This window comes from Neoarius graeffei, chromosome 6, assembly GCF_027579695.1.
Source record: "Neoarius graeffei isolate fNeoGra1 chromosome 6, fNeoGra1.pri, whole genome shotgun sequence".
In the NCBI taxonomy this organism is placed as follows: Eukaryota; Metazoa; Chordata; class Actinopteri; order Siluriformes; family Ariidae; genus Neoarius; species Neoarius graeffei.
The window spans coordinates 25886516-25903958 of record NC_083574.1 but is presented as its reverse complement, the minus strand read 5'-3'; the positions used below and the strand labels follow the sequence as shown (position 1 = coordinate 25903958).

The window sequence follows — 17443 nt, the reverse complement described above, 5'->3', positions numbered from 1 at the left end:
CCTATGCTTGAGGAAGAGCAAAAGACAGAACAGTTAATAACAGGGCTGTCAAGGTGGGCTAAAAATAATCAGTGGCCATCAAGATTTTTATATTAAATAATCAGAATTAAATTGATAATTTGCTGCAAAAAAAGGCAAAGTGTAAGTGCAGATAGTATATGACATAGTACATATGATGTACAGTGTCTTGCAAAAGTATTCATCCCCTTTGGTGTTTGTCCTGTTTTGTCACATTACAAGCTGGAATTAGAAAATGGATTTTTTGGGGGGGGTTAGCAACATTTGATTTACACAACATTATCACTTTAAGGTGCAAATTGGGGTTTTTTTTTGTTTGTTTTTATTGTGACACAAACAATAAATAAGATGAACAAAGAGAAATCTGGAGTGTGCATAAGTATTCACCCCCAAAGTCAATACTTTGCTGCAATTACAGCTGCAAATCTCTTGGGGTATGCCTCTGTTAGCTTAGCACATCTAGCCACTGGGATTTTTGCCCATTGCACAAGGCAAAACTGCTCCAACTCCTTCAAATTAGATGGGTTGCATTGGTGTGCAGCAATCTTTAAGTTATGCCACAGATTCTCAATTGGATTGAGGTCTGGGCCTTGACTAGGCCATTCCAAGACATTTAAATGTTTCCCTTTAAACCACTCCAAGTGTAGCTTTAGTAGTATGTTTAGGGTCATTGTTCTGCTGGAATATGAACCTGTGTCCCAGTCTCAAACCTCTGGCGGACTCAAACAGGTTTTCCTCCAGAATTGCCCTGTACCGTATTTAATGCCATCCATCTTTCCTTCAATCCTGACCAGCTTTTAGGTCCCTAGAGATGGAAAACATCCCCACAGCATGATGCAGCCACCACCATGCTCCACTGTAGGAATGGTGTTCTCAGGGTGACGGGAAGTGTTGGGTTTGCGCCACATATGGCATTTCCCATGATGGCTAACAAGTTCAATTTTAGTCTCATATGACTAGAGAATCTTCTTCCATGTGTTTGAGGAGTCTGCCATATGCTGTTGGGTAAACTCCAAGTGTGTTTTCTTATTTTTTTTCTTTAAGCAATGTTTTTTTTTTTTTTTTTCTGGCCAGTCTTCCATAAAGCCCTGTTTTGTGGAGTGTACGGCTTAAAGTGGTCCTATGGACAGACACTCCCATCTCCGCTGTGGATGTTTGCAGCTCCTTCAGTGTTATCTTTGGTGTCTTTGTTGCATCTCTGATTAATGCCCTCCTTGCCGGTCTATGAGTTTTAGTGGGTGGCGTTCTCTTGTCAGGTTTGCAGTGGTGCCATATTCTTTCCATTTTGGGATAATGGATTTAACGTTGCTCCATGGGATATTCAAAGTTTGGGATTATTTTTTTTAAATAACCCAACCCTGATCTATACTTCTCCACAACTTTGTCCCTGACCTGTTTGGAGTGCTCCTTGGTTTTCATGTTGTTTGTTTAGTAGTGTTGCAGAGTCAGGGTCCTTCCAGAACAGGTTGATTTATACAAGCATCATGTTACAGATCATGTGACACTTTGATTGCACACAGGTGGATCTTAATCAATTCATTATGTGACTTATGAATTGGTTAGACTAGCTCTTATTTAGGGGTTTCATACGAAAGGGGGTGAATACCTATGCACACTCCAGATTTCTGTTTTTTCATCTTAATTATTGTTTGGGTCACAATAAATAAATAAATAAATAAATAAATAAAATTTGCACCTTTAAAGTGGTAGGCATGTTGTGTAGATCAAATGGTGCTAACCCCCCAAAAATCAATTTTAATTCCAGCTTGTAATGCAGCTAAACAGGACAATAACCAAGGGGATAAATACTTTTGCAAGATACTGCATAAAACTATTTGTATTATAGGATAATTCATATTCACTGGTATTGCAAAGATTTGGAGATAGAAAGAGGGGTTATGTTAACGTCCTTATGTTAACTATGAAAAGGCTTAGAACAAGAAAAATGTTTTCCTTTTCCAATGGCTAGCTTTTTTGTGGGTTAGTTTCTGGTCTTTTGTGTGGTTTTTGAGTTGTAGTTGTGCTGAAAGCCTGTTTTTACTCCCAATCCTGGTTAATGCTATTACTTGAATATGATTGTACAAAGGTACATCTAAAACCACTCAAAACAACCTGATTGTATGCTCTTAACACTTAATTGCCTACTACAGTGTCACTCCAAATAAATAAATAAATAAATAAATACATACATACATACAAATCACTGGATAGTAGCCTATAACTTCAGTATGTTAGCCTCTGAATCTAAATACTGTACGTTTGAGGTTATTGCAATCCTGCCCCACCAAAATCTATGGTAACAAGCCGCTGCTAGAAATGCAGGTTGATACGGCAGTAACAACATTACTCCATTCCATTTAACCCATAAAAACAATGACAGTGAGGAAATTATAAAAATGATAATTTTAGATACACCCAGGAAACACAAGACCCAGGTACAGTATTCCACTGACTTCCAGCTTAGTGAGGAGGACTTGTATCTGGGAAACCCTTGGATCTGACACTTGTTCCTGGAGAAGGGAAACCACCAAGCCATCCAGTAGAGCCCTCACCACAGATAGCAGATGTCCTGCATCTTGCTGACTGATGAGACTGTACACAAACAACAACATAAAAACATAATATAAACTAAAAGCAAGTTTGTGAGTGCAGACCACACCTTCAAACAGCAGTATGAGGAGTGCCTGTGGAACTGTAAGAGGAGAAGGAACTTGGACTGGAGTTCAGGGTGATTACAACTTTTTCTAGAAAGCTGACTCCATGTCTGAAATGGACAAGCATAGGCGGAATTGGGAGAGAGTAGGCAGAAAATCAGTCATCTCTTTATAGTGAGATTTAGTTACAGATTCAGTTTTGGATTTATTTGGACAGATTCAGAATAAATAAAAGGTTGAATGTTATTTCATAATTCCATTTTGCAAGTGCACACCCTCCATCAATCACAGTATTAGAAATAATTGAACTTTGAGAAGAGAGTTGGAGTGTCAAGTGGCTCCTGCATTATCTTAAAAGTTAAGATCAGATGCTCATGTACTTTGTGTAGGATCTTGTATTTGTATTGTTGTAGCTATGGTTTGCTTGGAAAGATCAACATCCAAAAATGCAGGAGGGTGAGGATAGGTTATGGTTATGAAACCAGTGTTGGGCTACATTGGGATTAGTTTGGGTGAGTAGTTTTCTCAAGTAGCCTATTATTATTATTATTATTAAGACTACTACTACCACCACCACCATCATCATCATCAGGGTCAAAGCATCTTCAGCATATATTGCCCCCAGTGGCTAGTTCTAGCCAAGTTAGAACTGTTTTTATAAAGCATTTTCCACCCCACTAGGAGTGACTGGCATGTGGAGGCCATATTGTTTGAAATTCTTAGAATGTTTTTATCTCATATCATCTCTAGCCGCTTTATCCTGTTCTACAGGGTCGCAGGCAAGCTGGAGCCTATCCCAGCTGACTACGGGCAAAAGGCAGGGTACACCCTGGACAAGTCGCCAGGTCATCACAGGGCTGACACATAGACACAGACAACCATTCACACCTACAGTCAATTTAGAGTCACCAGTTAACCTAACCTGCATGTCTTTGGACTGTGGGGGAAACCGGAGCACCCGGACGAAACCCACGGGGACACAGGGAGAACATACAAACTCCGCACAGAAAGGCCCTTGCCGGCCATGGGGCTCGAACCCAGACCTTCTTGCTGTGAGGCGACAGCGCTAACCACTACACCACCGTGCCACCCCTCTTAGAATGTTTTGATAATTATAATATAATCTACTGTGTAATTGTGCACCAAATTTAGGCCAAAAATCCAAGGACTAATTTGCAAATATATATTTAGAATAGTACGCAAATTACCATAAATATGAGTGGGTATGGCTAAATGGTCCAAAAGGCAAATTGTTGTGTGTTCAGCTAAAGGACTAAGAAGAACTTAGTTATTAGTTATTTGGACTTAGTCCCACCCTCTATGTATGACCATACCCCAACTTCAAGATTCAGCACAGAATCTTGTCCTGCATATGCCATTCAAGTTTCATGCAAATACATTCAAAGAATCATGAGTTACAGCTGTTTGAGTAAATTCTTTGGCCTTGGTAGAATTGACTAACATGTGGCAGCCACATGTTTATAATGTCAACATACTTTTGATAACTGGTAAGATTCACACAGTGCTGACTTGGTTTACACCATATTTGTGAACATAGGCCAAAAACTCTAGGACTAGCTTGCAAAATCATTTTTTTTTTTGCATATTGTGCAAATTAGCAAACAAAATCTAAGTGGGCAGAGCTTTTTTCTTTGGGATCAAAACCCAAGGAATCAGTGGAAAAAAATCATTTTCTTTGTTGCACTTATGGTTCCTGAGATATGGAATGTAAACGTTTGCACTACTGTGCCACCATGAGGCTGACTAGGCCAATCTTGCTGTGTGGGGCCATGGAGTACTACCCGTTGACCAATTTTTGCCTCTGTATGACTTACGGTATGGTCTGCACTATTCATTTCAGTGGAGGAGGAAGAGAAGAAGAAGAATCATCTTAACAAGACCAATAAGTTTCCAGCCTTATGTGCTTGAACCTCTAATAAGAAAATTCCTAAGAAAAACAAGTTTCCAGCAGGGACTTCTGTTGTGCCCCAATAATATTTAAGTTGCTCTGGGAAGGGTGTCAGTTAAATGCTGTAAATTTAGAGTAAATAATATTGGGACAACACACACACACACACACACACACACACACACACAGGCAAAAAGGGAGCTATATTAGCAATTTATATAATTTTTATAAATTTTCATGAGATTTATGTTCATAATGCTCCACTGGCTTCATGTTGTGTTTTCTCAAAACAAACACTTGTGTTTTCAAATAATGACTCATTGTTGTAAGAATGGGAATCCCAATGTATCATGGGGAAGCCTGAGGTTTACACCCCAAGTTATTTCATGGTTTCACATTTAGCTAACTTTTGATTCTATGCTAATATACACATTAGATTTCTTTATCACTGTGGCAGTGGAGGCATGGTCAAGTGCTAGTTTGTGGATGGAGAGTGAGGCCAGGGAAGGTGAGTGTCAAAACAATCGCACCTGTGTCTAATTGAGGTTGTGCGCGCGAGTGTGTCTTTCAGTGATGGCAGAGGGCTGATAAGAAGGAGAGAGCAGAGAGGAGGCAGTTATCTTCCAGTTTGAGGGTATGTGCAGGAGTCTGGTGTCTTTCACAGAAAAATGATCCTTAATAGGCAAAAATAAACCCCAAGTTGATAAAACCTGCCTGTCCAGTGCTTCAGTGTTCCTCCCCACCCCAGAGACCACTACACTGGTGCTGAAACCTTGGACCACTTATGGGAACTGCCCGTATGGAGTTCTCACCCTTCAAGGACCATGTCCATGCCCTCGCTGCTGCCCAGCAAAACCAGCACCAAGTGCTGTTCACCCTTTGCCAAGAACAGGAGCAACACTTTGAAGCCCTGATGCAGGTGCAGCAGAAGGATCAGCAGGCATTCCAGAACCTGCTCGCATTGGTGGGCACAGCCACCATGTCTGTGGGCTTCCCCCACGTCACTCTGACAAAACTGGGCCCACACGATCACCCTGAGGCTTTTCAGGTGCTCTTTTTTTTTTTTTTTAAAGATTTTTTTTTGGGCTTTTTTCACCTTTATTGTATAGGACAGTGTAGAGATAGGAAATGAGTAGGAGAGAGAGAGACGGGGAGGGATCGGGAAATGACCTCGGGTCGGAACCGAACCCGGGTCCCCGGGTCCCCGGACCCACGGCACGGCGCCCCATCCACCTGAGCCACGACGCCCCCTTCAGGTGCTCTTCAAGTAAGCCACGGAGGCATGTGAGTGGCCAGTTGAGCAGCAATTGGCTCACCAGTCAGCAACTCCCCACTGAAAACAGGCTGAAGTACTCTGACGTAAAGTGAGCTATCCTGCAAAATGTCAGCTGCATCCCTGAGCAACATGGGCAGCGGTTCCATGTGCTAACCCTAGAAAAGGTCAGCCAGCCGTTTGCATTCAGCCAACAGCTCTGGGACACCTGTTGGTGGTGGCTGAGGGCGGAAGACCACAACGCAGAGGGAATCATCAACATGGTAGCACTGGAACAGTTAATCACTTGGCTGCCAGGAGGGATGGCGGAGTGGGTCCAATGCCATGGGCCGGTGTCACTGGACTGAGCAATCGTGTTCATGGAGGACCATCTAGCAGCAGTTCCAGTGGCAAGCCGACTTCTTGGCTCCCCTCTCTCTCTCTCTCTTCATCCCGTCCCTGCACCACACAAACAAGGGCCAATCCCCACACAGCCCATTCACTGAGCCCATGGTGTCCCCCGTCCTCCATCCCCTTATGTTTGTGTCTTCCCCCTCTTAGGTAAGGGATCCCCGAGCTGCCACTGTAGAAGTGAAGCCTAGGCTAGTGTATTGGTGCTGCGGGGAACCTGGGCACTTCCAGGATCAGTGCCACATGATGGAGGTGAGGGCAGTGGTCCAGATACCCAATGTGCCAGAGACCACCCTTGATCGGGCCGGAGCGTATTGCATACTGGTGAGTATCCAATGGGATACATATCAATCATTAGGAGATTCAGGCTGTAATCAAACCTCCATTCACCAAAGTGTGATTCAAGATTGGGTACAGCACATTTGGTGAAGGTTATGTGTGTATATGGGGATGTTCACGAATACCCACTGGTGCCAGTTCGCATCCAATTTCAGGGGATAAACCATAGTGTAGAGGTGATGGTTAACCTGAACCTCACCCACCTACTAATTCTGGGAACTGATTGGCCTGGATTTAAGAGTTTAGTGGCATGCATAGCGGTGGGCGGGTCCTGCAGCAGTGCTTCACAGGGGAATCCCAGTGTAGCATTGGCTGGGGAAGCCATCTCAGAGCCGTCCACATCAGCCCCACATCATAGCAACATGGGGGAGCACCCTTGCCCTCCCCTCTCTTTGGGGAAGTCCCTCGAGGATTTCCCTTTGGAGCAAGCATGAGACAAGGTTTTGCGTGGCACTTTTGACCAAGTGAGAACAGTCGACAGTCAACCCCTACAGCCAAATGTTACACTCTCCTACCCATACTTTGCAGGACTTAAAGATAGGTTATACCGAGTGATGCAGGACATTCAAACTGATGAAAAAATGACTCAATTGTTAATCCCAAAGAGACGTAGGGAACTTCTCTTCCATGTGGCTCATGACTACCCCATGACCAGACACCTAGGACAGGAAAAAAACAAACAAAAAAAAAACATTAGCTCATCTCAGTGCCCGTTTCTATTAGCCAGGGATTCATGGGGCTATCCATGTGTTGTGCAGCCTGCCATGAATCCCAGCTGGTAAACCCAGCTGCCACACCTTTGCACCCTCTTCCCCTAATTGAGACCTCCTTCGAAAAAATAGGGATGGATCTCATAGGGCCATTAGACCTGTCTGCATATGAGGGCATCACTTTATTTTAGTCCTGGTGGATTATGCAATGCAGTACCCAGAAGCAGTGCCACTGCGTAACATTTCTGCATGCAGTGTTGCAGAGGCACTGTTTAAAATTATCTCCCAAGTAGGGATTCTGAAAGAAATCCTGACTGGCACTTTGTTTATGTCACACACCCTTCAACAAACTCTATTGGGGGTTAAATCTACACAAGCGTTTATCATCCACAGACAGACAGCTTGGTCAAACAGTTTAACCAAACCCTTAAAAACCTAATCAGTAAATTTGTGAGCAAAGACATACAATTGGGATAAATAACTCAAGCACCTGTTTGCCATATGAGAGGTTCCACAAGCCTCCATGGGGTTTTCCCTGTTTGAATTATTATATGGGTGTAAGCCTCACTTGAAAATTGGGAGGAGGCACCTTCTAACAGTAAAATTGAATTTCAATATGTTCTCCACCCATGCACAAAACTCCACACCCTCAGCCACCTAACCCAGAAGAATTTGCGGCAGGCACAAGAATGACAGTCCCAGCTGTACAACAGGGGTGTGCACCTCCAAGAGTTCACTCCAAGAGATAAAGTGCTCATATTATTATCCACATTGAGCTCTAAATTACTCGCTAAGTGGCAAGGGCCCTTTGAGATCACACGGTGAGGGGCATGGCTGATATACCACCTCAACCTGCTTAAATTATGGAATGAGGGGGTCCCTGTGGTGTTGGCGTCAATAGGCCCAGAGAGGGCGGAGCTGGGGCCAGAGGTAAAAACAAAAGTAATTGCTCAATCCACCCCAGTCCCCTGTGGAGACCACCTCTCGCCAGCCCAACTCGCAGAGGTTGCCAAGTTGCAAACGGAGTTTTCTTACATGTTCTTAACCCTTCCCAGCTGCACTCACCTCATAGGACACTACATTGAAATGCTTCCAGGTGCAAAAGAAAAGCAAGACCTGCCTATTGCCCCAACTAAACTTGAAGAAGTAATTTCAAATCTTAAAAATAATAAGACTGCAATGATCTAGCAACTTGTCCAGGGTGTACCCTGCCTCTTGCCCATAGTCAGCTAGGACAGGCTCCATCTTGCCCGTGACCCTGCACAAGATAAGTGGTTATGGATAATGGATGGATGGAAAATAATAAGACCCTAGGCCCTGATGGCTATGTTAATGAGTTTTATAAAATATTCAAACATCCATTATCCCCTCTCTTATTATAAGCATATAACTGTACGTTAGAAACAAAAGACACTTGCCCCATCATGGCGAAATGCTATTACAGCAGTCATACACAAAGAGGGTAAAGACCCCGCTGAAATGCAGTGCATATACAGTGGTGCTTGAAAGTTTGTGAACCCTTTGAAATTTTCTATATTTCTGCATAAATATGACCTAAAACATCATCAGATTTTCACACAAGTCCTAAAAGTAGATAAAGAGAACCCAGTTAAACAAATGAGACAAAAAAAGTTATACTTGGTCATTTATTTATTGAGGAAAATGATCCAATATTACATATCTGAGTGTCAAAAGTATGTGAACCTTTGCTTTTGGTATCTGGTGTGACCCCCTTGGGCAGTAATAACTGCAACTAAACGTTTCCAGTAACTGTTGATCAGTCTTGCACACCGGCTTGGAGGAATTTTAGCTCATTCCTCTGGACAGAACAGCTTCAACTCTGGGATGTTGGTGGGTTTCCTCATATGAACTGCTTGCTTCAGGTCCTTCCACAACATTTTGATTGGATTAAGGTCAGGACACTGACTTGGCCATTCCAAAACATTAACTTTATTCTTCTTTAACCATTCTTTGGTAGAACGCTTGTGTGCTTAGGGTTGTTGTCTTGCTGCATGACCCACTTTCTCTTGAGATTCGGTTCACGGACAGATGCCCTGATATTTTCCTTTAGAATTCGCTGGTATAATTCAGAATTCATTGTTCCATCAATGATGGCAAGCTGTCCTGGCCCAGACACAGCAAAACAGGCTCAAACCGTGATACTACCACTACCATGTTTCACAGATGGGATAAGGTTCTTATGCTGGAATGCAGTGTTTTCCTTTCTCCATACTTAAGGCTTTTCATTTAAACCAAAAAGTTCTATTTTGGTCTCATCTGTCCACAAAACATTTTTCCAATAGCCTTCTGGTTTGTCCACATGATCTTTAGCATCTGGTTCTGAAGCGATGGTTTTGTCCTTGGTTGCTGAAAAAGCATTTGACCACGTGTCATGGAAATATTTATTTCAAACCTTCATACAATTTGGAAACAAGTTAATTTCATGGCTTCATATCCTATACTCAGGCTCTAGGGTTGCAATTAGGGTTAATGGGCATCTATCAAAGCCTTTTAACCTTGAAAGAGGTACACGCCAAGGCTGCCCTATTTCTCCCGCTCTTTTTGCCCTTTGTATTGAGCCACTCCCTCAAATGATTAGAGACAATACAAACATAACTGGAATAATGGCAGAAGAGGAAGAGCACAAAATCTCATTGTATGCGGACGATGTACAACCCCGATTCCAAAAAAGTTGGGACAAAGTACAAATTGTAAATAAAAACGGAATGCAATAATTTACAAATCTCAAAAACTGATATTGTATTCACAATAGAACATAGACAACATATCAGATGTCAAAAGTGAGACATTTTGAAGTTTCATGCCAAATATTGGCTCATTTGAAATTTCATGACAGCAACACATCTCAAAAAAGTTGGGACAAGGGCAATAAGAGGCTGGAAAAGTTAAAAGTACAAAAAAGGAACAGCTGGAGGACCAAATTGCAACTCATTAGGTCAATTGGCAATCGGTCATTAACATGACTGGGTATAAAAATAGCATCTTGGAGTGGTAGCGGGTCTCAGAAGTAAAGATGGGAAGAGGATCACCAATCCCCCCAATTCTGCGCCGACAAATAGTGGAGCAATATCAGAAAGGAGTTCAACAGTGTAAAATTGCAAAGAGTTTGAACATATCATCATCTACAGTGCATAATATCATCAAAAGATTCAGAGAATCTGGAAGAATCTCTGTGCGTAAGGGTCAAGGCTGGAAAACCATACTGGGTGCCCATGATCTTTGGGCCCTTAGACCGCACTGCATCACATACAGGCATGCTTCTGAATTGGAAATCACAAAATGGGCTCAGGAATATTTCCAGAGAACATTATCTTTGAACATAGTTCATCGTGCCATCCGCCGTTGCCAGCTAAAACTCTATAGTTCAAAGAAGAAGCCATATCTAAACATGATCCAGAAGTGCAGACGTCTTCTCTGGGCCAAGGCTCATTTAAAATGGACTGTGGCAAAGGGGAAAACTGTTCTGTGGTCAGATGAATCAAAATGTGAAGTTCTTTATGGAAATCAGGGATGCCGTGTCATTCGGACTAAAGAGGAGAAGGACGACCCAAGTTGTTATCAGCGCTTAGTTCAGAAGCCTGCATCTCTGATGGTATGGAGTTGCATTAGTGCATGTGGCATGGGCAGCTTACACATCTGGAAAGACACCATCAATGCTGAAAGGTATATCCAGGTTCTAGAGCAACATATGCTCCCATCCAGACGACGTCTCTTTCAGGGAAGACCTTGCATTTTCCAACATGACAATGCCAAACCACATACTGCATCAATTACAGCATCATGGCTGCGTAGAAGAAGGGTCCAGGTACTGAACTGGCCAGCCTGCAGTCCGATCTTTCACCCATAGAAAACATTTGGCGCATCATAAAACGGAAGATACGACAAAAAAAAGACCTAAGACAGTTGAGCAACTAGAATCCTACATTAGACAAGAATGGGTTTACATTCCTATCCCTAAACTTGAGCAACTTGTCTCCTCTGTCCCCAGACATTTACAGACTGTTGTAAAGAGAAAAGGGGATGTCTCACAGTGGTAAACATGGCCTTGTTCCAACTTTGAGATGTGTTGTTGGCATGAAATTTTAAATCACCTAATTTTTCTCTTTAAATGATACATTTTCTCAGTTTAAACATTTGATATGTCATCTATGTTCCATTCTGAATAAAATATGGAATTTTGAAACTTCCACATCATTGCATTCCGTTTTTATTTACAATTTGTACTTTGTCCCAACTTTTTTGGAATCAGGGTTTTACTTTTGTACTTATCAAATCCATCATGTTCTATATCTGCTTTAATGGACAATGTAAAAATATATGGGCATTACTCTGGCTATAAAATAAATGTTAATAAAACAGAGGCATTGGATATTAATAGACTTATTTCAAAACAAATTAAGGACAACAGTGAATTTCGTTGACCAACTGAGGGTATTAAATACCTTGGTATTGTAATAACGCCTGTGTTGGATAAATTATACAATGCAAATTATGACAAAATAATTAATAAAAATCAGACAGGATCTAGCTCAATGGTCATCTCTTCCCTCATTCCTGTTGGGCTGAATAGAATCTATTCATATGAATGTTCTTCCAAGAGTACTGTACCCATTTCAGATGCTTTGTATTCCTGTACCAAAATCAATATTCTGTATGTTGGATTGTCTGATATCAGGGTAGGAGGCCCAGAATATGACTCAAAACTCTACAGCTCTTTAAATCTTTGGGGGGGGGGGGGGGGGGGGGGGTTGTGGGGGGGGTCTTTACCATGCTTAAAATATTATATTTATTTATTTTTTACTAATGATTCTTCAACTAGGTGTTTAGACATAGAAATGTCACAATGTGAACATACGCTAAAACAGATATAATTCTCCAATATATTATTGAGATCCTATAGAATAAATATATAGATAAAAATACAGCTCAAATTTGGAGAGCAGTACAGAAAAAAACACAAACTGTCAAACTCCATATCAATCTTAACTCCAATTAAATCCACTCCCAATTTTACACCACTATAATTGGATGCAGGCTTCAAACACTGTGCTAGATATGATCTTATTTACATTCACCAGCTACTGTAGTTGGCAGCACGGTGGTGTCGTGGTTAGCACAGCCGCCTCACAGCAAGAAGCTTCTGGGTTCGAACCCAGCAGCTGGCGAGGGCCTTTCTGTTGGAGTTTGCATGTTCTTCACGCGAACATGATGGTTTACATGGTTTTTGCCCATGTAAATATGTTTTTTTAAGCTTTTCATTCACGTCTTTACAATGAAGCGCTGCAAGTTGAAGCGTAAACAAACAACAGTTTGCTTGATTCTCACTTGTGTTCATTTTTATCTCTCAGGTAAATCATTCACAAAGATCACCAGAAACCTCTTTCAAGACCTGGATCTTAGTTAAACAAGATGGAGAAGTGATCATGGTACATTGTAACAGTATGGCTGGGTAAGAATTTTGTCGCAACCTTCATGCATATGGACTTTGTGAGGAGAAAACAAAGAAACAGCTGGGGACTTTAGCACTTCGTGACTAAAAAACATACCATAAAATAACGACACATAGCAAGAAAAGTACTTGGAAAACACTCATGACATAGCTGAGAGGGATATACAAACCTTTCACGAAGTGATCACTGCAAACTCGAGCATGCTTCGACTCGTCTCCCTTCGATTTCAGCGAGAGGTTCAAAAACCAGCTTTCTCAATGTCTTTTTGTGAAATCCTGTTTGTTCACCCTTTTTTATTAGTTCACGGGGAATTCTGAAGAAACTTTTAGCAATTTCACGGTTTGATCGATTTGAACAACCTAAAACAACGCAAGTGTAAGGCATTTTTTCATGCTAGCAATGCACCTTCTTCATACAAACACTTTGTCAACTGAGCTTTAGCAGACCACCAGCGAAAGTTTTGAATAACTATGGAGGTGGATGTGACGTCATGTGAAACCCAGCAAGAAAAACAGGTATGAATGCTTAGAATGTTAGAGACTGAGAGCAGTGTGGTGCAGTGTGATTGTTGTAGGTGACTGCGAACTAGAGGTCTGTGCGGGACAGAATTTTCAGTCCCGCCCGCTCCCGCATTGTGCAGTCCCGCTCCCGCAAAGAATTATGATTTTCAGTCCCACTCCCGCCCGCGCCTGCCATATTTTGTCCCGCTCCCGCCCGCAAATCCCGCATGATGCAGACGTTCGCGTTATTTCTCACGAAAGTTCTTGTCATTGTTCATGTCATCAACAACAGCTCTTCTAAATTTGAGTGCCCTATCATCTACATGACGTGACACAGTTGTTGGATGGGGCAGAATATCTCGCACATCAAATTTGCCTATTGTGGCTGCCGTGTCAACTAAGTGTTGTGCTAACTGAACTAATCCCCGACCAGCAATGCTGTCATACAGGCAGAGGTCCGCAGCAACAAAATCAACGCATTTCTCCACGGTCTTTGTCTTCAACGCATCTGTCACTTTTGCGTTGTTCCCTCTGAACTCCAACAATTGTTGTCCTTTTAAGACAGTACATACATGGCGATTCAGGCCTGATGTACCTGATTTATGGCCGTTGTATGTCAGAACCTTTTGGCACTTATCACAACAAGCAAAGGGCAGCTGATTTCCCTCTGCGTCGTACACGAGTGAGAACGACTTCCAAATGTCTGATTTCAGGACTCTTGACTTTTTAACGGTAAATGTACCTCTTTTTAAAGCAGCACTTACTTCTGAAGCACTGTGAGCTTCATTAGAGGAGCTCTGCTCTTCTGCCATGATCGGAGATCTCAAACACGGAAGAGCGGAAAGGAATCGGAAATGTACGCGAGATTAGACCACATCCGCAAATTTAGGCATCTTAAAATGTTTTTATTAATGCCAAATAAAATATCCAGCACAAATTATATATGATAGACATAAATTAATAATTTATAAATTTTATTTTAAACACATTTTTAGTTAGCGGGACTGCAGCTCATCACCTCTCCCGCCCGCTCCCGCATTGTGCACTCCCCCTCCCGCCCGCGCCCGCAATGAGCTTTCAAAATTTGTCCCGCGCTGCATTGCTTTGCGTCGGGTCCCACGGGACTCCCGCAGGAGTGCAGGGCTCTACTGCGAACTCTGAGCAGATGCAGAGTTAATAATTCATCTCATCTCATTATCTCTAGCCGCTTTATCCTTCTACAGGGTCGCAGGCAAGCTGGAGCCTATACCAGCTGACTACGGGCGAAAGGCGGGGTACACCCTGGACAAGTCGCCAGGTCATCACAGGGCTAACACATAGACACAGACAACCATTCACACTCACATTCACACCTACGGTCAATTTAGAGTCACCAGTTAACCTAACCTGCATGTCTTTGGACTGTGGGGGAAACCGGAGCACCCGGACGAAACCCACGCGGACACGGGGAGAACATGCAAACTCCGCACAGAAAGGCCCTCGCCGGCCCCGGGGCTCGAACCCAGGACCTTCTTGCTGTGAGGCGACAGCACTAACCACTACACCACCGTGCCGCCCGAGTTAATAATTTATAAATTTTATTTTAAACACATTTTTAGTTAGCGGGACTGCAGCTCATCACCTCTCCCGCCCGCTCCTGCATTGTGCACTCCCCCTCCCGCCCTGCGGGAGTCCCGTGGGACCCGACGCAAAGCAATGCAGCGCGGGACAAATTTTGAAAGCTCATTGCGGGCGCGGGCGGGAGGGGGAGTGCACAATGCGGGAGCGGGCGGGAGAGGTGATGAGCTGCAGTCCCGCTAACTAAAATTTATAAATTGTTAATTTATGTCTATCATATATAATTTGTGCTGGATATTTTATTTGCAGATCATTACCGTTTTATTGCCCAGGCCCATTGAAACAGAAGAAATGTAACATTTTGGAATGGCCAAGTCAAACCCAATAAAAGTTAACCCAATAAAAACATTGTGGAAAAAGTGATTTATGGTTGGATAATGTTGCTGAAATAAATAAATGTAAAAATGATAATGTCGTCATTTGTGTAACTGGGTTCTGCTTATCTAGTTTTAGGACTTAGATGAAGATCTGATCACATTTCAGGTCTAATTTATGCAGAAAATTGTAAAAAGTTACACACTTTCTAGTGGCACTGTAGATGGAGTGTTTGCTTTCCAGTAAGTTCAGATAATATTAGTCAGGTTATAATAATTCCAACTGTGATAATAATAGACAGAGATATAAAGGGATATTATTATTAAACATATAAAAACTGCTGGGTTGGCAGCAACTTCTGAAAAGCCTGTCAGTCAATATTCTAACAATGAAGGCTGTTATAACCCCTTCGGACATAACGTGTACAACTGTACACATGAAGTTCCATAGCATGAAGTTCCATAGCATTTTTCTTTGTGTCCGAAGGGGATAAAGATCAACATACTGTAGAATTAATGGTTTAAAGCCCAATTTATATTTCTTATTTATATTATGTTTTAAATAAAGGTAAATTAAATAAATAGCATTTGCTTTTCGACAAGGCTGTGAGTGGGTGTCATTTCAGTGGAATTGGAATGGGATTATTAAATACAACTTTCTCATTTGCATCTGATTTAAATAGGTGTAAACTAAGATACCAATTTCAGTTCAGGAACACTTGTTTTCAGAAGTGATGCAAACAATGTCTAAAATTTTATAAATGTTAGGGGCTTTCCCTGGTTGCCACACATTGGCTTAAGGAGTGTCTTCATTACAGTAGCAATAATTAGAAGTAATCAGATGTTTTTGCACTGTATTTTTCTTACCATGCCTGACAAGGTTGACCAGTCCTTTCCCCAACAATTTCACTCTTCTCAGAGACAGTATTCTGTTAAAATATATTTCAGCTAATATTGATGTCATACAAATTATTATTATCATTATTATGATGATGTAATGGGACATCATTGTACTGTCTGATTTAAAAACAAAAATAAGTTTAACATTATAAAAATTAGTACTACAAATTTTCATCTTGAGACTCAGATTTGTGTATATACAACCCTGATTCCAAAAAAGTTGGGACAAAGTACAAATTGTAAATAAAAACGGAATGCAATAATTTACAAATCTCAAAAACTGATATTGTATTCACAATAGAACATAGACAACATTTCAAATGTCGAAAGTGAGACATTTTGAAATGTCATGCCAAATATTAGCTCATTTGAAATTTCATGACAGCAACACATCTCAAAAAAGTTGGGACAGGGGCAATAAGAGGCTGGAAAAGTTAAAGGTACAAAAAAGGAACAGCTGGAGGACCAAATTGCAACTCATTAGGTCAACTGGCAATAGGTCAGTTGGGACAGGGGCAATAAGAGGCTGGAAAAGTTAAAGGTACAAAAAAGGAACAGCTGGAGGACCAAATTGCAACTCATTAGGTCAACTGGCAATAGGTCATTAACATGACTGGGTATAAAAAGAGCATCTTGGAGTGGCAGCGGCTCTCAGAAGTAAAGATGGGAAGAGGATCACCAATCCCCCTAATTCTGCGCTGACAAATAGTGGAGCAATATCAGAAAGGAGTTCAACAGTGTAAAATTGCAAAGAGTTTGAACATATCATCATCTACAGTGCATATCATCATCAAAAGATTCAGAGAATCTGGAAGAATCTCTGTGCGTAAGGGTCAAGGCCGGAAAACCATACTGGGTGCCCATGATCTTTGGGCCCTTAGACGGCACTGCATCACATATAGGCATGCTTCTGTATTGGAAATCACAAAATGGGCTCAGGAATATTTCCAGAGAACATTATCTGTGAACACAATTCACCGTGCCATCCGCCGTTGCCAGCTAAAACTCTATAATTCAAAGAAGAAGCCGTATCTAAACATGATCCAGAAGTGCAGACGTCTTCTCTGGGCCAAGGCTCATTTAAAATGAACTGTGGCAAAGTGGAAAACTGTTCTGTGGTCAGACGAATCAAAATTTGAAGTTCTTTATGGAAATCAGGGACGCCGTGTCATTCAGACTAAAGAGGAGAAGGATGACCCAAGTTGTTATCAGCGCTCAGTTCAGAAGCCTGCATCTCTGTATGGGGTTGCATTAGTGCGTGTGGCATGGGCAGCTTACACACCTGGAAAGACACTATCAGTGCTGAAAGGTATATCCAGGTTCTAGAGCAACATATGCTCCCATCCAG

At 42.0% G+C, this 17443-nt stretch overlaps 1 protein-coding gene across 6 annotated transcripts in view; it reads right to left on the bottom strand.

Annotated features, from left to right (window-relative positions):
- Window positions 1–17443, bottom strand: part of si:ch211-151h10.2 (uncharacterized protein LOC567699 homolog) — a 69072-nt gene that overhangs the window by 50187 nt on the left and 1442 nt on the right. For all 6 annotated transcript variants that reach the window (XM_060923502.1, XM_060923503.1, XM_060923508.1 and 3 more), the window contains exons 3-4: window positions 16063–16124; window positions 2472–2610 (exon numbers count right to left, since the gene is read on the bottom strand). In XM_060923502.1, the coding sequence (XP_060779485.1) occupies window positions 2472–2610; window positions 16063–16124 (201 nt within the window). The remainder of the gene's footprint in view (window positions 1–2471; window positions 2611–16062; window positions 16125–17443) is intronic.